This window comes from Rattus norvegicus, chromosome 15 (genome assembly GCF_021556685.1).
Source record: "Rattus norvegicus strain SHRSP/BbbUtx chromosome 15, alternate assembly SHRSP_T2T, whole genome shotgun sequence".
Classification (NCBI taxonomy): Eukaryota; Metazoa; Chordata; class Mammalia; order Rodentia; family Muridae; genus Rattus; species Rattus norvegicus.
This window is the reverse complement of record NC_141548.1, coordinates 56,834,636-56,855,000: the sequence shown is the minus strand read 5'-3', so window position 1 is coordinate 56,855,000 and position 20,365 is coordinate 56,834,636. Positions and strand designations below refer to the sequence as shown.

The 20,365-nt window shown below is 47.4% G+C and overlaps 2 protein-coding genes and 1 pseudogene across 6 annotated transcripts in view; 1 reads left to right on the top strand and 2 right to left on the bottom strand.

Annotated features, from left to right (window-relative positions):
- Cby2 (chibby family member 2) overlaps positions 1-20,365 on the top strand; it is a 101,575-nt gene that overhangs the window by 9,837 nt on the left and 71,373 nt on the right. The gene's annotated exons all lie outside the window — the stretch shown is intronic.
- Erich6b (glutamate-rich 6B) overlaps positions 1-20,365 on the bottom strand; it is a 54,650-nt gene that overhangs the window by 19,783 nt on the left and 14,502 nt on the right. For all 5 annotated transcript variants that reach the window (XM_087584776.1, XM_087584775.1, XM_087584774.1 and 2 more), the window contains 5 exons: positions 19,049-19,464; positions 14,840-14,888; positions 12,542-12,705; positions 5,460-5,534; positions 881-963 (listed from right to left, as the gene is read on the bottom strand). In XM_087584776.1, the coding sequence (XP_087440902.1) occupies positions 881-963; positions 5,460-5,534; positions 12,542-12,705; positions 14,840-14,888; positions 19,049-19,406 (729 nt within the window). In that variant the 5' untranslated portion in view covers positions 19,407-19,464. The remainder of the gene's footprint in view (positions 1-880; positions 964-5,459; positions 5,535-12,541; positions 12,706-14,839; positions 14,889-19,048; positions 19,465-20,365) is intronic.
- Gabarapl2-ps2 (GABA type A receptor associated protein like 2, pseudogene 2) lies at positions 8,512-8,984 on the bottom strand (annotated as a pseudogene).

Genomic DNA, 20,365 nt, shown 5'->3' with positions numbered 1-20,365 from the left:
TGACGACCCTTGTGGAGGGGCATTCTCTGTCTCTTGGGAAAAGGAAAACAGCCCAACATATTTAAACAGAACTTTGCTTTTTTTTTGGGGGGGGGGCGTCATAGGGCTTTACAATGTAGCCCAGGCTGACTCAAACTCACAGTCATCTTGCTTCACCCTCTTTCCTCACCCCAGTGCTGGGATTACAGGTGTAGACTATCACATATAGCTGTCATTATCTATCGAGTCAAGGATGTAGATTCTCTCTCTCTCTCTCTCTCTCTCTCTCTCTCTCGTGTGTGTGTGTGTGTGTGTGTGTGTGTGTGTGTGTGTGTGTGTGTGTTATACTGTATATACTGGAAAAATACCCAATGATAAGGATAGGGTATCAGTTAAATACATGCATAAGATATATAATGAAATATAGATTTCCAAAATATATTATTAAGGGAAAAGTAAGAAATAGAATGTATATTCTGGCCTCATGGTGGCTACTTGTGCTATTGTAGTTACAGAATATTTAATATGTATTAGCATTTCCAGATGTGTCTATTAAAGTACACTACATTATAGCTATTTCTGGGAGCTAAGGTGGAGGATTGAAGCTGCCTTTCACTATCTCAGTATTTAAAACTCAGGTGCACAGGGCAGTTTCAAGACTCAAAAATCTAGGCCGAATCAGACTACCTTAGCCAATGAGTAAGTCTGGCTCTGTTTCATGTCCTCTGGTGGCAAAGCCCTGAGGGGGTGAGGGGCTCGATAGGCGATTCCTGCTCAGACCAGCCGCCCCCAGGAATGCTCTGGAAGGATGCAGTGTGTGTCCTGCTATTCCTGAGTCTTATGCAGCTACATAAAGCCATGTCTCCTTCGAGGAAGGGAAGGTAGCTCTTCACCCACTTACTTCAAAGGATCCCTCTTCCTGCTTGTCGAAAGGTTCATTCATGAATGTGTCCCAAAAGGCCCCTTGCTGGAAGCTGTCTGATTCTTTCAATTTGGGAAAGAACATCAAAAGGAAGCGTGTTTGGAGGGGAAAAAAACAAACCAGAGAGAGAAAAGAAAACAAAGATAGAGAGATTTATGACCTCATCGTTTAAAATCCAAACCCAAAACAAAACACTCACAGGCAACACCCCCCCCCCCCACCCGTGAAGCACCTTCATCAAATTACTAATAAAACAGGCATGGACTAAGTCAATCCAGTGGCTGCTTTAAGGAAGCTGTGTGGTCCTGGTGTCTGGTGAATGTCAGCTCGACAAAGTGGTGCTCCTATGAAGAAGGTGGAGAACAGGCGGATGGCTGAGGAGTGAGTGGTACTGCCCCTCCACCCCACCCCCTCCACTGTCCCGAGGTGAGACTGGAGACACGTGTTGCAAAACTGCAAAAGCACTTGAGACTTGGTGTGGAGCAGGTATCTGGTGACGGTGAAGCCAACAGAGGAGATGGAGGGTGAGGCTAGCCCTCAGAGTGCTTTGGAGATTGGCAGAGGGACTTTGTACTCTCAAGGGAGATTTAGTCTGAATGGGATTTTATGTCAGAAATTCCAAGACTGTATCTATCTCCCAGTAGTTCTCTGAAATCTGCTGGTCTCTGAACCTAACTGTCACTGTTGCAAGTCAGGACAGGAGAGGATTCCCAGTCCAAACAGCTCAGGAAGCTCTGCCAGAAACACTGTATACATTTGCATTTAGTGGCAGCCCTAGCCCGGGACTCAGGGGAAGGAGAAGGGCTTCAGGCCTGCAGGGTGATGGGGGTGCGAATTGAATTGTGGAACTGATAATTAGAACTTGGGACTCTCTCCCTCCTCCCGGGAAGATGTGACTCCTAAGGTAGGGCTAGGGGGAAGAGGCTCTAATTGGATAATTGGATCCCCAGGGAAATGACAGTGGCTTGTTGCCTCAGTTTCAGGATGTCTTTTAAGATGGGACATCCAGATAGCTCAGGAGACCCAGGACTGGCTTAGTTCATTTAATCCAGTGCCCTTAATATGCGTTTGGGGTTCAGAGCAGGGGTGTTGTTCCCTGTGATCTCCACCTGCTGATTTTGGGTTTAGTAGAAAAAGCCCCACCTCTCCACAGGGTCTGTCTCAGACCTCATATGCAGACCTATGGTTTGATCTAGACAACCTTGTCAGCTGAGAATTCACGTTTTCCCATTACTTCTTACAGGGGCTCACATGCTGCCAGCACCACTGGGGCACATGTCATAGCACGGTCCATGGTACTTATAGTGTGATTCTAAAACCACGGTGTGTTCCTACAGTAGTTCTGAAAAGCCATTTAGGAACACCCAGCAAGAACCGCCTGTGGGGTTTCAAGCAAGCACTCGGATTTCCTTGTGGTTAACCTCAGAGAGGAAAAGAGACTGAACAGGCACAATAGGAGCCCATGAGTCAAGTGGCAAAGGTGAGATACTCTAAGTCGTGTTGTCACTGCCTCCTGCGGCTGCCAGAGATGGAGTCTGTGCCTGATTGGGGCCTGACAGCTCAGCAAAACCTCACTGCCAGTGATCCCTTACTTTAACAGGTTTTACCAAATAGTCTGCAGTTATTTGAGGGAGAACGTGAGTGTTCATTGCAAGGAGGAGAAGAGGTGGCATCCTTGAATACAAAGCAGTCCGTGCTCAGCAGAGCTGGGTTCTGTGTGATCACCAAGCTTATTAACATCACTGGGCTCCATGCATAAGTTGGGGGAGCACCGCCCACAAGCAGTGGCCAGGGCTATGACTGGGCTGAATAAGAAGAGCTCTACTTCTGGTGCATGGTTCCTGGGGAGGGTTCCTGTGGCCTCTGCCTCTGTTCTGATGAGAACACCCTGGAGGGTGGGGACAGGGCTGTACCAGGCCAGGAACAAGAGGTGGATCTGTTTCATAAGACCTGTGCTACCTGCAATGTTACCAGCCCTGCTCACACCCTAGCCCTGCTCACACCCTAGCCCTGCTCACACCCTCGCCCTGCTCACACCCCAGCCCTGCTCACACCCTCGCCCTGCTCATACCCTAGCCCTGCTCACACCCTAGCCCTGCTCACACCCTTGCTCTGCTCACACCCTAGCCCTGCTCACACCCCAGCCCTGCTCACACCCCAGCCCTGCTCACACCCTAGCCCTGCTCACACCCTAGCCCTGCTCACACCCTCGCCCTGCTCACACCCTTGCTCTGCTCACACCCTAGCCCTGCTCACACCCTAGCCCTGCTCACACCCCAGCCCTGCTCACACCCCAGCCCTGCTCACACCCTCGCCCTGCTCACACCCTAGCCCTGCTCACACCCTAGCCCTGCTCACACCCTCGCCCTGCTCACACCCTTGCTCTGCTCACACCCTAGCCCTGCTCACACCCTTGCTCTGCTCACACCCTAGCCCTGCTCACACCCTTGCTCTGCTCACACCCTAGCCCTGCTCACACCCTAGCCCTGCTCACACCCTAGCCCTGCTCACACCCTAGCCCTGCTCACACCCTAGCCCTGCTCACACCCTAGCCCTGCTCACACCCTAGCCCTGCTCACACCCCAGCCCTGCTCACACCCTTGCTCTGCTCACACCCCAGCCCTACTCACACCCTTGCTCTGCTCACACCCCAGCCCTACTCACACCCTTGCTCTGCTCACACCCTAGCCCTTCACCTGTGCCATGAGGAAAAGAAGGCTCATCTTTACAGTGGCTCAGAGGCAAGGACTGATAGAGGCCAAGGGCTGGGATACAGTTCCCAATAACACATCCCCCTTGACCCCCGCCCCATATTTGATTAAGAAAAAATTTCGATTCCATTTTATTTTGATGCATCTCGTCTATAGAACTCTTCTTGATAGAACTGAACATTTGAATTTATGATAAATGTTTGAGCCATGTATATCCTCACACAGAGTCAAAACAACAATGCCCATGTTCAACTGAGAGAAACCTTTGCATGGTCAAAGCTTACTCACCTCCTGAGTCATCTCCTTGGCCTACCTGTTCCCTTCTTTCTGAAACCTAGTTGTAGCCAGTGCCTCACTAAGCCCTGAGCATCTCAATCCTGGGCCTGGTTCTTCAGTAGTTCAGAACCATCAACCTGGGTGTTTGATCACTCTGGCTTGCCTTCAGTGTGAATCCCCTTCCCGTGATACCTCCTCACAGCCATTTCCACCCAATCACTTTCCCTGCTCTTTGGATGTGATTCCCACCTGTCAAGGCTGTGTTTGCAATTGAGCCCCATCTTTCTCTCATTACAAAATCCCATTGCCAAGGTCCTTACTGCATCCCCTATTCTTACTGCACTGGTCCCCAGTAAGGCTTGTCCGGTTATGTCACCGAAGTTTTTGTTTGACAGCAGATGAGGGGAGGGAGGAGAAAATCAGTGACTAGTCCAGGACCAGCTCTGAGCAATGGGCAGCCCTACCCTGGAGATTATGAACACCCAGACAAAATTCAGATCAGTTTTAACTCTTCCACTCCTCTGTTGGCCTAGGTATGTGGGGCAAAGAGCTAGGCTGGACTGGTCACTGTGACACAAATCCACACGCTGTCCTGAAGTCTGACTACCTGGACTGTGAACCAGGAGTCATCGGAAGTAACTGAGAGCCCACTAGAAAGCCGGCACTTTCCAGACCTTGCCATTTAGAATCTGCAGTCAAACAGGATTCCTGTTACTAGGGAAGAATTCTTCCACTGAGGTGTATTTCCAATACAACTGTGTTACACATTGACATTTGAACAGTGTTTCTCCAAAACAACCATGGCAATGGACTGGGACGGAGAAAAACCATCTTTAGTGGCTAGCTAGCTGGAGTAGCAGAGAGGAGGCTGGGATAGATAGTGTGCCAGCATGTGCCCAGGTCTCCCCTTCAGGATCTGGCATTAACTGGATTAGTAAGGAGCCACCACCTGGGGCTCCTTACCAGCCCACAGTACTCTACAAGAATCTCTAAATAATGGCTTAGGTTGACTGTCATTATAACCTTCCTCTCTCTGTTTCAATTGCTGAAATGCTGTGTGTGGATCCTGAGGGAACTGATTTTAAAATCACCTCATAAATAGCTGAGGATCAGAGGAGGTAATGGAGGGAGAGACCACACAGGCTGAGAGAGGTTTCTTTGGCCCACAGCAGTGTGGGGTCTGTAGTGTCACTCGCTAAGCATGGGTCCTCTCTCCTCGTTCCTATTTCTTCTTTCTCATTAGGGTTTGGATTGGGTTTTGTTTATTTCAGTATCCTGCTCAGTGCACACAAAATGTCACTAGATAAGCTATTTATAACAACCACTGTCTTCCCACCTGCCTCCACTCATGGGTACGCTTCCTTTCCTTTCCAAACATCCATGCCCCTGCCTCGGATTCAGTGTCTTTCTTTGGTGCTATTCCAGGGATGATGCCTTTGCTGTGGACCTTAACGAGGCTGCCTGACTGAAGGAGGACTTTCATCAGCAGGGCTCCAGCTACTTTTGTGCTTCTTACCTCCTTGTGTCTGGATTAGTAACTTGTACAGTCATTTAAAATCAGCAGTCATTACCTTCCAAGTCAGATTTCTGATCGACTACCATGGAGGAGTCTTGATCCAGTCTTGTTTTGGATTTTAAGGATAGCCCTGTGGAAAGATGAGAGTGGGCCATTCATGGCTTTGCAATGGTTCCACGTTTTACATATGGGGCCTGGGGTACTTGGTACCTAAGGGCTGAGCTGGGGAGGGAGCCGACAGAGGCTGCAGGGTGTGACTGCCTTAACTTGGATCCCCCCTTTTTCTTTTCTGGTGACTTTCTGAAAGACTGGAGGAAATCAGTGGTGTCCGCTGGCTGGAGGCCCAGTGGAGAGGAATTTTAACTTTTGCTGTAGGAATTAGAGGGCCAGGTGTCTCTGAGGCTGTGGGACTGCACCATGGGGTACTCTTGCCATCAGAGTAAAGAAGCCCATCTGCTTTTCTCATGCCAAGAGCTCCCCAGGAGACACACAACAGGTACTGGCTGTCTGGGAAACAGACCTGCTGAGCTTGCATTTCATTTACTGTCTTTTCCTTAGGCCTTTCCGTATTGTTTATGTCTTCTGAAACTTCTGTTCCCGCTCCTGTTTGGGTTCTGTGCTGGTATCTCTTCTTATTCCTGAGCAGGCGTGCACACAAGCACACACACTCTTACACATGTACTCTTACACACTCATTTATATACATACACACACTCTTGTATACATATATACTCTCACACACAAATACACATAGCACACACTCTTACACAAGTACTCTTACATACAAAACTTTCCTTCTCGATACACACATTCTCTCTCTGTCTCTGTCTCTTTCTGTCTCTCTGTCTCTGTCTGTCTCTCTGTCTCTCTGTCTCTCTGTCTCTCTGTCTCTCTCTCTCTCTCTCTCTCACACACACACACACACACACACACACACACACACACACACACACGCACACCATGCTCACAACCTATGTTCCATTCTTGGCAGCAGCAGAAGAACAGGCTCATGGGGACAAGAAGGGCACCTGCGGCCCCTTTCCAGGAGGGTTGTGTGTGCACCAGGCTCTCTGCTCACATGAGAGGTCTCACACATGTGCACTGACGGCACCTACTAATTTTTTTCCAGCTCAAGCCCCAGCATTCCCATAGGTAAAGGATACCAAGCTCAGAAATGTATCTGTCTTAGTTAGGGTTACTATTGCTGTGATGAATCACCATGACCAAGGCATCTTGGGGTGGAAAGGGTATTTGGCTGACAGTTCAATATCGCAGTCCACCATTGAAGGAAGTCAGGACAGGAACTCACACAGGGCAGGAACCTGGAGTCAGGAGCTGATGTAGAGGCCGTGGAAGGTTACTGCTTTCTGCCTTGCTTCTTATGCTTTCTAATAGAACCCAGGGCCACCAGCCCGGGGGTGGCATAGTTCTGTTATTGGTTCATCATCTCACTTCAGCTTCTACCTCTTATTGCTTTGTCTTGTCCCCAAACACTGAGAAGCATTGGGCATTAAAGGCCTGTGGGATTCGGTGCTACAGGATTATTATATTTGCCTGTGGCTGTTTTGCCAAGAAATGACAACCAACATTAAATGATGGTCCCTGCTAGCTGTATACTGGTTTGTTGAGGGCATTTTACCTTCAACATCTGCCCTAGACTGGCACAAGCTTATCTCCCTGATTCCTTATGATTCCTCCGGTCCCAGAAAGATGGTTGAGCCATTCTTTGTATATTTGGAGATTGTTTTGCCCCGATTAGAAGGCAGCAATTGTTATTCTCTTCTGACTTTTTCAACAACCCTGGTTTCTGCTACTTCTTGTTCAGTTCGTTGTGCTTTTTCTAATCTGAAGATGATTTTCTTTGGCAGTGAAGTAAAAAATGAAATGGTGGCTATAGCACGTGACTCGCTGCTATCCACCAGCGCTGGCAGTGCAGGTGTCTGTCATAACCTTCTTTCTGCTCTAGTTACATTGTAACAGGAGAGACAGCTTAGTGGTTCACAGCAGTTGCTGCTCCCGCAGAGGACCTGGATTTGGTTTGCAGCACCCATACCAGGTGGCTCACAACTGCTTAAAACTGCAGTTGTAGGGGATCCAATGCCCTCTTCTGGCTTCTATGGGTACTGCACACATGGTGCACATATAGACAAGGAGGTCTATAAATAAAGTAGCCACTATTTTTTATTTCTATTATCACTGTTGTTATTAGACAGGAATATTTATCTTGGGACTCAGTTTTCCTGACCACATTCTTAAAGTTTAGAATCATCTATTTTTCTCCATTCATGCTTTGGAATTTACTCCTCCTCCTCTTCCTCCTCCTCTTCTTTTCTCCTTCCTTCTTCTTCTCCAAATCCTTCTTCTCCTCCTCCTCCCCCTCCTCCCCCTCCTCCCCCTTCTCCTCCTCCTCCTCCTCTTCCTTCTCCTCCACCTCTGTACTTGAGTCTTTGGAATCCCAGATCAGTGCCTTGGGATGTGACTTGGAGTACTTTCTTTTTTTTTTTTTTCCCCGGGGCTGGGGACCAAACCCAGGACCTTGCGCTTCCTAGGCAAGTGCTCTACCACTGAGCCAAATCTCCAACCCCTTTGGAGTACTTTCAGGATGCTTAAGTCACTGGGTTTCAATTTCGGCACTAAAACCAAAATCCAAGCTCATGCCTACTGAAGCACACACTGTGCAAACACACACCGGTTTACACTCTGGGGACTTTTTTTTTTTTTTTTTTGCCTTTACATGGAGGCTTTATTGTTAATCATTTACCTTATAGTCTCAGAAAGAACAGATTAGCTCAGTCCAACATGATTTGCAGTTGGCAAAATCTAGTGAAGCAAGTGCTCTGATTGCTAAGGATTTAATTTGGGGGCTTTTAATACTTAGCCGTCTAACACTCTGAACATAATCCAGAACAATGCGTCATCCCTCCTTGTCACTTTAATACCACACCTACCGCCCTTCATTTCGGAAGCATCTTCATTAAATATGATTCCGGAGGACAGGTTCCTTGGAGCATATAGCCATGAGGACAGTGCACAAAAGAAAACTGAAAATAAAACTCTGTATGATAATTTACTAATCTAAGGAAACAAAACCTTCCAATATATTAAGAAATAAATCCAGTTACAAATGCACTAGTAGGTCTGTGTGGAGGCTCTGGCGGAGTAACTGAGAACAGCCAGTTATTTACAAGATACACAGGCAGGAAGGGTGCACCTAGCCCAGCAAGGTCTCAGAAGCCAAAAGTGTTCTCTCCGCTGTAGGCCACATACAAGAATCCATCTTCATCTTTTTCCTTCTCGTAAAGCTGTCCCATAGTTAGGCTGGACTGTGGGACTGTCTTGTCCACAAACAAGAAGATGGCCTTCTCAGAAGGAAGCTGGATCCTTTTCCTGATGATCCACATGAACTGAGCCACAGTGATGTCAGATGGGACCAAGTACTTCCTCTTGTCAATGTCAACAATCTGAGAGCCGGAGACTTTTTCCACGATCACCGGAACCCGGTCGGGGTATTTCGCTCTGATCTTGCGGATTCCATGCTTCTGTGTTCCAGCAAGTGGTCCTCCTTAAACACCCACTTCATGGCGATGGGAATCAACGGAGCTGGCTCTTCGAGCCGCAGACTTCGGCGAAGTGACCACAACAACAACGGAGGCGGCAGCGACAACTCTCTGGGGACTTTTCTAACCCTGGCCACATCCCTCTTGCCAGGTGACTTGGAGAATCACTTGTCCACATTTTAAAACATGGTGCTTTTTGTTATATATGATTCTGTTTTTTCAGAGTAAGATGTGCTCTTTTACCAGCACAATCTAATCTCGAATCAGGAGTGGGGTTCAATCATATTGTCAGAAGCATTTAACCAACATGTACAGTTGCCAGCTACGTGCCAGCCACCAAACTTGATTTCCCTGAGCACAGATGTAAGGTTAGGATTTCTGGCCTCCTTTGTTTATGACCTGCCACACAGATAGTCTCCTAGGGCTGTAAATAGTCTTTCTGGTCCTCCCCTCTGGACCACGAATCATTTCCTGCTCTTGTATTCTTCTATGTCAGAGTTGCCAGTCTCTGGGAATGCTAGTTTCAAGGGTTTATCTGGGTAGTTTTGTGAGTGAAATCTGTGCCATCTGAGGCACTGTTTTTGACCTGTGGGTACTGAACAATCTCATAACAAAGAGTTCCTCAGATACGAGAGCCTTGGTCCCATGAGATTCATCCTGAGCTAAATAAAGGTCTTCAGGTCTCCCCTAGTTATGTTGCTAAGTCTTCCAGGGTCTGTGTTAACAATGGAGACTTCAAGTCATCTCATGCAAGGGTTTGATAAGGGCTAGGAATCAGCATCTTTGCTGGGGCTGGTGTGGAGGACCCTCAGTCCTTTACCTGAGTCTCATTTCCACCTTCTGCTGCTGGCCGTCAGTCCTGAGGCCTCAGCGCTGTGGTCTTCTTCTGCCACTTGCCATATTTCTGCAATAAATGGAAGGTGCTTCCTCCCTAGAAAGCAGATCCTTTTAAGGAATGATCCTTTGTAGGAATCTTCAGTAAAGTGTGCCGCTGTGACAGGGATCCTTCTCTTCCAGTGTTCCTCTCTTCCCTCCTGATCTTGAGCTTCCCCACCATCCTGGACCTGTGCTTCTGTCTCTCACCTGCATCCTCACACAGCCCCTTTGGGGATGTCTTTCATCTTTTCCTCTAGCCTGCGATGCCATGGGCCTGAAGGTGGGCATGTCTGCATCATGTGGGACTTTGTACACACACTATGAGGAGGCTGGGGATGGGAAGTCATTTGAAATCACTTCACTGGATGGTGTAGCAGGAGGCACAGTGGGCTTGCCTCTGGAAGCTTTCCCCATCCGTTAGCCTGGTCACATGATCTTGATTCCCTAACCTAAGAGGCTGCCCTCCGGAAGGATAGCTCCCCTCAGTCAGCTTGGCTTTTTAGGACACAGTATGCTCCTGGCAGCACACCAGGCCCCGAGTGATGCTAAATCTCCCAGCCCTGGTCCCACTTGCTCCATCCATTGACTGTACAATCACGTGCCTGCTCCCATTGGCACCCTCCAGAAGGATTGTAGTCCACAGGCAGAAGAGGAAAGAAGATCCTCCTGTTTCAGTCTCTGCTGCGATAACTAATGGGGAAGAGGGAGAGGCTTCCTCTTCCTAAGGTTTGCTGGGATGAGCTGACATGAGACAAACTAAATAGAACTGATAGAGAAACATACGGTGCTTAGAGCCACCCACCACATGTTATCACGTTAGAGGTTTCCATACCCTTTCCATGAGGTAGGGGCCAGGGGGTCAGGATCAGAAATACAGGTTTCATAGGAACAGTATGTGACGTTTCAGGGTGTCCACAGGCTCATAGAATACACAGTGACCTGGGGCAAAGTCCCCTGGGTGTGCAGCACCGACAAAGAATGGCAAGTGGTTCTGTTTGGAATGCTGGGTGGGACCAAAATAGAAGACAAGAGCAACATAACAAAAGCCCGCTGAGGCCTGTTGACAGACAGTAGTCCCTTTTCCTGCAGTATGAGTTTGGTAACTGAAAACATAGAGGAAGTATGAGAGGTCATTAGTGTCTTCTCTGGTAGGCACAGAACGTTTCCAGTCCTTACTGCCACCTAGGGTCCTTTGATTTAGAACCTTAAGTGAGTCCACAGTCCCTGAACTCATTCATCCCCCCCCCCCCCCCCCCCCCGCCTCCCAGTAATGGCAGGACTTTGGCTGTGTTGTCATGGAGCCTGGCTTGGAGGCTGCGGCATAGTCCGCACCCGTGGCTCTGGCGGCTGATGTCATAGCATTTGACCAGTGCGTTATTTGCTATTGGATGCTCGACTCATCATAAATGTTTCCTCCTCAGTTGATGGCTTTAGTCCTTGGGAAGGTGCAGAGCTGCAGACCACGCCCACCCACCTCAGAGGTGCACAACGCTCACAGCATGAATGTGGACACAGCAGCAGTATTCATTAAGCATGAATTGTAAAATGATTGAGAATGAAGAACACAGCAGTCTTTGCATGCTCTTTCTGGTGTGTGTCCACAATAGCATGGCCAGGCCTTGGGTCTTTTCTTCCCACACCCAGCCTCTTTATCCCCTTCTCTCCCATATTCTTTCAAGCTTAATGTTGACACTTCTTAGACAGTTAGCGAGTCCCTTTAGAGTCTTGCTTATGAATATTTAGATAAAGGTTCAGCTTTCCCTGCAGATGTCAAAGAGCCCACGATGGTCCCATCTCCCTGGAATCAGAGAGCCTGGGACCTCCCTCCCATCTGTGGCTTCTGTGGACCTGTTTCTCTATGTCTGCACCATCCATTGAAGGGGTTTTGCTCCTAATTTTGTTTAGCCAACATGCAGCCACAAAATTTAGCAGGCATGGGTTGGGGCAGGGAGGTGAAGTAACAGGGAATCCAATTCACTGCTGTCATGATTAAAGGTGGGAACTAAATCTGAGACTCAGCCATGGGTCAATACCACCAAGGCCGCCTTTTGTGATTAACAATGGTAAGAAAAGTTTCAGTTTTCCATCTCTAGGACCAGAGAGAAGGGCCTTGATCTTTCTCAGTCAGATAGAGTTGAGACCCTTGATGGGACCTCTCTGAAATCCCTTCTGTACATCTTATTGCATGGTGGCTTTGCCTGGATTTGAGATGGAGCTTCAACTGTATGCCAAGACAGTGTGAGGTGGCCTGAGGCTTGTTCACTCTTCTCCACAGATAATTACCCAGACTCGCTCTAGTGCCTCAAAGAGCCATGCACATCCTGTGGAGGGGATGCCTTTGCCCCGAGGGCAATATTGCTTGTTTTCATGTAGCAAAGGACAGGAAGACTAACAAGGGTCAGAGGAGACAGGAAGGCAGTACCTATCGGGCAGATACTTCTGAGCAGGCGTGGGATGTGAGGTGGTGGGTGACAGGGAGGCCAGGCAGTTCACCTCTTACCCAAATATGTTTGACTCGACTGTCTATCACCCAGGACTGTGTCTTCAGTATGGGAGACTGTACTCAAGCCTTAGTCTTGGACATGTACACAGTACACGCACACTCAATGCACCCATGCAGGTACACATGCACAGACACACAAGATCATATCCTCAGACGTGAGAGCCTGGCCAGAGGGTCCTGGTAGAGTGTAATCTCCCTTACCCGACTTGCTTTTGTAGGCCCATTCTGTCTGACTGCTCTGATCTCTTAGGGAGACAGAATATCCTGGGAAACTGTAGTAAGAAGATGTGGAAAGCTTCAGGTCGTGTGATGAGCTGGACGAAGAAGTCACATGTGTTCCTTGAGAGGCACTTTGAAGTGGGCTCCTGTCAAAGGGGAGCAAAGGGTTAATTTCCATGCAGAAGTCATGGGTCCCAGATGTATGGCACTGTGGGGTTGGGAAGACAGGAGCTGTTCTTCTCCCATAGACCCTTGCCTGTCCCAGGTGGCAGAAGCCAGAAGACAAGGAGACACCAGCTTGTGGATCACAGAGAATGGACCTGTGTGTGGCCCTCCATGTTGCCAGCTGCTGTTTTACTAAAATCTGAAAGGATCTGCGGATGCCTTCCCTGACGGCAGAATATTCTAGAACCCATCAGTCCTGGTTCAGAACCCTGTTCATAATCTCTAGAGGCTTCTCCTGACTCACAGTCATTTTAGGAATGTGAAAACTACAGAAGTACATGTCACAGTAATTTAGACTCAAGTGTGGAGGTGTCTCTCTATAGGTGGCCTGCTGGTGTCACATGTGTTCTGAAGGGTTGTAGATGTGCGGTGTTAGGAATGAAGTGTAGACTCGACACAGCTTAGGGTCCAGAAGGAAAGTTTCAAGGACTGGGTCCTTTCTTAGTAATCTCCGGATTCTCACTGGGTACAGCCAACAATTCAAAGGAATCAAAGGGAGTGCCCACCCTGAAATTGTTTTATACCCACTGGCTGCGTGGCAGAGACAGGACCAAAGAGAAATGTCCAGCAGATATTGGGATGGTGGTTATGTTTGGTCAATAATTAGGGTACTTTTATGAGGGACTCAGGCCAAATGACATGAATGCCCCCTCCCCCAGGCTGCTCTGGTCCTCAGGGTTCTCTCTAGGGCCCCAGGGAGTTGAACAAGTCCTCAATGAAATGTGGATAAAGATGGGGTGGGTGTGTGCTCTTTAAACCTAATGCCCTCATGACTTGTGTTCTAGGCCTGCTAAGTGTCTACCTAGTGGCCCGTGAGGAACAGAATGGAGAAGACCCTTTGTACTTGACAAACCTGTCCAGTGTGTGGAGTACTTCCCCTGGGGTAATGACTATCTCATTTTCTCCCTACACTTGGGAGGTGGAAATGCCACCAGGTAAAGAGTCAAAGCAGTTGCTCTGTAGTTCCTGGCTGTCTGTGAGTCATATTTGACTGTCTGTCTGTCAGTTCCCTTGCAGCTGATCCCCAAGCAAATTAAGGAGTGACTAAAAAGAAAGTGCCTTTGACATCCCACTCTGTGTGTGTGTGTGTGTGTGTGTGTGTGTGTGTGTGTGTGTGTGTGTGTGTTTCACATCAAATCCATCATTCCCAGCCCCTAGAGGTGTGGAATATAGGCCAGAGGGGCCAGTGCAGAGTAGAACTTGTGGACTGCCTTGCCAATAGCAGCCCACTGCTCTGACATATAACTTGTACTAAAGCAGCCGTCACACCCCCACCTCTTACTACCACCAAACTGGCCTTGTGAGTTTCTACATCTTAGGCCCATTCACATCATCAGTAGAGAAAGGTGGGCCCCTGCAAGTACACTTGTGGGGAGATTATGGGTACATGGCACAAAGACAAGGATAGCATGCTGGGGAATCTGGGTACCTCTCTACTGGTTTCTTTAGAGCTGGGTACATAGATGGATGTGCTTAATGACCCTAGATCATTAAGTTTGAAGAGCATCTTATCCATTTTTTATTGAAGTCATGTTCAATACCCCAGGGCTCTACAGAGAATCCTGAGGACCAGAGAGGCCTGGAGGAGGAATGCTTAGGTGTCCATATGTTATTGCGCTGATGTTTTATTTCTGCCATCTAGGTCACATCAGTCATGGTTGCAGTACTTCAGTTACTATTTACTGTAAGCCTTGGGGATATGCTCGAGCTGGTGTTTCCCCTGTATAAATTGCTCCTTCCCATTGGCCACCCCCTCTTCTGTCCACAGAGAGCATTGCTTGTTAGCCCTTTGCTGACTGCTTCTTGTTACTGCCTGTCCCTAACCTAGGCTTTCACCAAAACTCAGATGGCCCTGCTCTTTCATTGCTGGACATCCTTGGCACCCAGACACCTGACTTTGGAATAGTCCCCTGGGAGTGACAGGGTAACACAAGTGGGCACTGTGGTAACTTTCAGGTGATCCTTACTCAATACCATTCCTAGGGACTTGCTCCCCTTTCCACCTCTCCCCATCTTTCAGTTTCCACCTGGCTTCTCCCAAAATATTATTATTACCTTGCATTAACATCGAGTGGGGTTGATATTGTGTCTTCTATCCTGAATTCTATTGTGGTGGTGGGGGGGAGAAGAACAGAAAGGCATTATCGATCCCTACAAAGCAATTGTCTTTGCATTAAAAATATCTTGGTAAGTCTCTGATGGTGAGGATGAGAGGGCCTGGGTTATACAAGTTTCCCACTTCTGCTTTACTTCAGTGTTCTCTCTTAATGGTTTTCTTTAAACAGGGGATTTAAACTGGAGAGAACTCAAGCAAGTGAGGATCCGGGTTTGCTTCGTTAATGTTAGATACTCACAAAGGTACCAGACGGAGCAGGGGTTCTGGGTATTTAAGATCAGGAAGTTTTCTTCCTTTTCCCCCTCTTTTCTTTTAGATACAGGGTCTCTCTACATAGCCCTGGCTGTCCTGGAACTCACAATGTAGACCAGGCTAGCCTCAAACTCACAGAGGTCTGTCTGCCTCTGCCTCCAGAGTCCTGGGATTCAATGTATGCAATAGAATTCTAATCATTTGGGTCACTTAACCGTCTGATTGTATTTAATGATACGACATCAAGAGCTTCAAATACAGTTGTCATCAACTCAAGAGATGAAGAATTCCTGGATCCCAGCATGGTACCCAGGGGCATCTCCGATGTTGACTTGCTCCTGCATATATGTCTCCCAGGGCTTCTTCCCTGCCTCATGATCTCTTGTCTTTTGGTCATATCCATTTCACAAAGCAGAAAATTGTGGCCGTGGAAGAAATGTCATGTATACATGATTACAGCTAACCTTCCCATGGGTTCAAAATACTGTGATGCACCCTGTGAGAGTCCAAGACAAGAGATTAAGGGACTTGTCTAAGTTCATGTGACTTGTGAGAGAGAACTGGGATTCAGACCTAAGAAGTCAAGGCACGAAGAAAGATCATCTTGAGGGCAGTCTCCTGTTTACTACTGATAGACAAATAGCATCAGGTTTCATCTTCACTACCCGACTCCATGGGAGACATTACTAGCTGATAACAGATTCTCTCCTGAGGTGCTCTGATAGGGCTCCTGATCCTCCTCAATCAAGATAGTGACCTGCCTCTAACTCCTAGTAGTTAACCTAGTAATTAACCTATCAGAATGAGAGGTGGCAGTTCATATGTTCTTTCTAAGGTTCTTTTTATAAATGCCAGTTAATTTACTAAAAATAAGTGTGTGTGCGTGTGCACATGTGCACATATATGTGTGAGGGCGTACATGTGTGTATACAAATGCCTTTATAAAATAAATCCAGTCTGAAAATAATTATTTATAAAATAAATCCACACTGAAAAGAATTTCCTGGCCATAGAGCAGTCAATTCTGCAATGCCCAACTTCCACAAGGGGAGTAGGAATCAAGAATGCTATATCTGAAGAGATCCTGGAGAATGTAAAGATAAAGGCCGAGGCTAACAAATTTGCTGCATAACTGCTGTAAGTCAGGAAGGCATTCTTGTTCAATACTGTGCTCCACACTAGTTATATCCAAGATATTTGGAGAATATTCTACATTAACAGCCTTGATATAAATTCTTAAAAAAAAAAACAAAGAATTCTCTGGTTAGCCCCCTACCCCCATAACCTGTTTTACACACTCTAGTGTGCTATTGGAGTTTGCCCAGCCCAGGAAGCTCTTCTCTGTGCCTTTAAAACTGGTCCAACATCTCCCTGCAGGGTTTTCAGTGCTTTTTCAATTTTTGCTAGCAGGTCGTTTATTTTCAAAGCCTGTGCTTTATACACAGTTCCATTCGCCTGACAGCATTGTATTTGTCCTACTCTAGTGGGTAATATATTTACAGAGATCCAGCTCACCGAGGGGACATGCTAAGAATGCTTGATCCATACTGTGCCGAAGAAAAGCACGAGTTGCTATTTCTCAGTATTAGCATTGCACTTGGTATTTGGACAGCGGAGCTGTTAGAATCCCGAGAGGGAGCAGCATGGTAGAGGCACACTGAAAAGAATTTCCTGGCCATAGAGCAGTCAATTCTGCAATGTCCAACTTCCACAAGGGGAGTAGGAATCAAGAATGCTATATCTGAAGAGATCCTGGAGAATGTAAAGATAAAGGCCGAGGCTAACAAAACTGGTCCCAGAAATATAGTTTAGTTCTTAATTCAGGTCTACATCAAGAAACTGCAGATGACTGGGGTTTTTAATTTCTGTACCTGATCGGATATGGTTGTGCAGTCAGGACATCCTGGGAAGATGCCACGTGAATCTCTGTGCCAGGACACATTAGCCAGAGCCAGCAAATAACACAGAGGCTGCCATTGCCAGACTAAAACCCAAGTCAGGGCTATGCTGACAATCCCAGGAATGGGGCTGTAGAAAAGCATCAGTGCTTGCCGAGAGCCAGCACTCAGCACTGTACCGAGAATGTCCCTTCTCGGGCTGAGTCTGGGAAGCAGAGTCTGGTGGCCCAGTGTCAGGTTGTAGGTCTGTGTTCTAGGAAACACTCATCTGAGGATGGCCTTGAATCTCTAGTTCACCAGCATACACCACCACATCCAGTGTATGTGGTGTAAGGGCCTCATGGGTGCTAACAAGCACTCTGCCAAGTGAGCTACTTCCCAGTCTCAAAGGGCTGATTATAAAAGTAACACTAAACAAAGGGTGGTTAGTACACCCGGAATCCCGGCACTCAGAAGGCCTAGGCATCAGAATGCCCTCGAGTCAAGGCCAGGCTGAGTTATATAGAAAATACCACACTCACCAGGGCTAGGCAGACCCTGTCAACAAAGCAAAATGAGACGAAAATGTAGCACTAAAACTGGAAGCAACAAATGATCAACAATTGAATAGCAATAGTGTGGTCTAGCCTGGGGTGCCTGTGCATGCGTGCAAGGGGGCAGTAGAGAGAGGATGCTTAGTGGGCACACATGCACAAGTGGAGTGACCTTGAATGCTCTGTAGAAAAGTAAGATAGCTGCAGTGGACAGGGATTAGCTGAATATTTCAAAACAGCTGATAGAGGATTTGGAATGTTCCTACTGTAAGGAAGAGTCACATGTATGAAGGCAGATTTCCCTGCTTCTGCATCTGATCATTGCATGCTGGCTAAGCACACACTCAGTAATGTGTTCAACTGTTATGCCAATTAAAATGAAAAATATTAAAAAGAAAGCCCAATGCATTGAATTTATAAAATGTAGAGTCATTTTGTGAAACACATAATATTTGTATGAAACCACAAGGCAGAAATGCATAAGTAAGTATACCTTAAAAGCAAGGTGCAAGCGCTGTAGAAAAAACACAGTTCTTTCCTAAAAGGTGAAATTTGTCAACCTGGTAACAGCACAGGACCAAAATCTTTTGAGTAAACTGTGTGTGCCTGATTCACCTGTATAGGTGCACATGTACATATAAGTCTGGGAAAAATAGAACCAAAGTATGAAAATGGTCGTCATCCTTGGTGGTAATTTTTGCTTCTTTTATTTCATTGTGGGTGGGGTCTGAGGAACAGCCTTGAGTGTCGTCCTTACGAAACCCCTTCTGTTTTCCTATATCATATATGGTTTCTAAAACACCCTTGAGAAAGCTTCATTCCTCATTCAAAAAGGGAACTGTTGTTGTTATAGCAGAGGGATCAGGACAGGTTACTATTTAGCTGGTGGATGCTTTCAGAACATGTGCATACACTGAGAGTTCTGGTGTGGGCTGTAACTCCAGCACTCTTGAGGCAGGGGCAGCAGTTGTTCAAAGTCATCCTGGGCTACAGGGTGAATTTGAGGCCATTGGGGTAAATGAAACCCTGTCTCAACACATAAATGAACAAAAGAACAGATGGAAAAACAAACCAAACAGGTACTCCATGCTGTTGAAGTCTCTCTGACTGCTCTCTCTATTCAGGGCACCCTACTCTAGACATTCTGAACAGAATTTGGTCTTAAGGGCATCCTCTCTGTCAGCATGGTGGGCAGGGTAGTCAGTGAGCGAACAGAGGTTTCTTCCTGCCTCTCATCCTTGCTGTTCCAGCCTGAGTACCCAGGGAGCCAGAGCTATGACCCTCCTCCACCCCACACACTGCCAAATGCTCTGTGTCACAAAACCACTCTCTCTTCCAGATGCCTCTCTAGACACCCTTTCCAGGTGGGCACCCTCTTCCACATGTTTCTCCAGATACCTCTTCCCTGCAGATACTCACCCTTTTCCAGATGCTTCTGAAGACATCCTTCCCTGCAGATACTCACCCTTTTCCAGATGCTTCTGAAGCTTTTTGTCTTTTAGATGTGCAGTGTCTTCCACATATGCTGCTTGAAGCAGATACTTTTCCCTTTGCAATAATGTTTCCTTATCCAAAAACTCATCCTCCTTCAGGTACTCCTCCTCCAGGAACTCCTCCTCCTCCTCCAGAAATTCCTCATCCTCAAGGTCTAGAAACTCTAAGTCATCCATAGACTCCGTAGACTCATCCTCAGACAGAGAATCATCCTGTGAACTCCCATCTTGTGATTTGCCATCCTCTACCAAGGAAGGAGTCAGGATGGAGTCCTGGGAAGCCTCAGGAGGGTCAAGACGTGAGGGTCCTGGTGGCAAATTACCAGACATGACAGAGAAGCCTGTGCAGATGAGTCCTTTCAGTAGCTCGTAATGTTAATTTATTATCCTGGCAGTCGAGAAAGGAATAAAACACCATTAGTAAGTACAAGCCCACCAAGTAGGACAGAAACTGGTCTTGTTCACTCGTTTCCTTTAATAGCCTCTGGAAGCCCTTTGTGTGTACATATCAGTCCTGACATATAACATGAGGGCCTGCCTGTGCCCCAAGTAGCAGGACCAAAGGCCCCCTCCTCAGGCTGGTGGAGTCTACACATAGTACAACATGAAGTGAGCAGGCTGGAAAGAGAAGGCATGGCCAGGGATTGCTGACATGATCACTTGGAGAACCTTCGTAGTTCTTTGTTGAGAAATACTTACTGCCACAACAAACACAATAGATTATGTTTTAGGAGCTTGAAATCTGGAAGGGAAAAGGAACTGGGCAAGCCGATGTCTCCACAGTGACAAGGATGGATCAGAGGCAGGGACTGGGGTCTCCAGTGCGTTAGGGCCCCTGTGGTTAAGGTCCTGAGGCATATTCTCAGGAGTGACAGCTGTGCAAAGCACTGGCTCCTGCTAGCTTGTGGGACAGTTCCTTATGCTTTTGTCCTGGTTGCTGTGGAACTGTGAGCACTGTGACTTCCCCGCAGGAAGCCTGTGACATTGAGCCTGTTTTTGCCTCGGCCCTCTGTACTTTCACTGAGTGACTGTTTGCTGTGTTAGCTGGCTTTCAGTGCCCATCTTTCCAATGGTGTGAACCTCTTTAAGTAGGCTTGAATTGTGGACTGCATGGGAAGGATTTCCCTCCCTCGGCTTCCTACCTTTGGATGCATGTGGCCTGCAGCTTCAAGCTCCTGTAGCTGTGGCTTCCCCTGCTCTGATGGAAAATAATATCCTAATAAAAGCAACTTACGGAAGGAAGGATGGACTTTGGGCTCATAGTTTCTGTAGGTTGCTTTTGTTAAGGT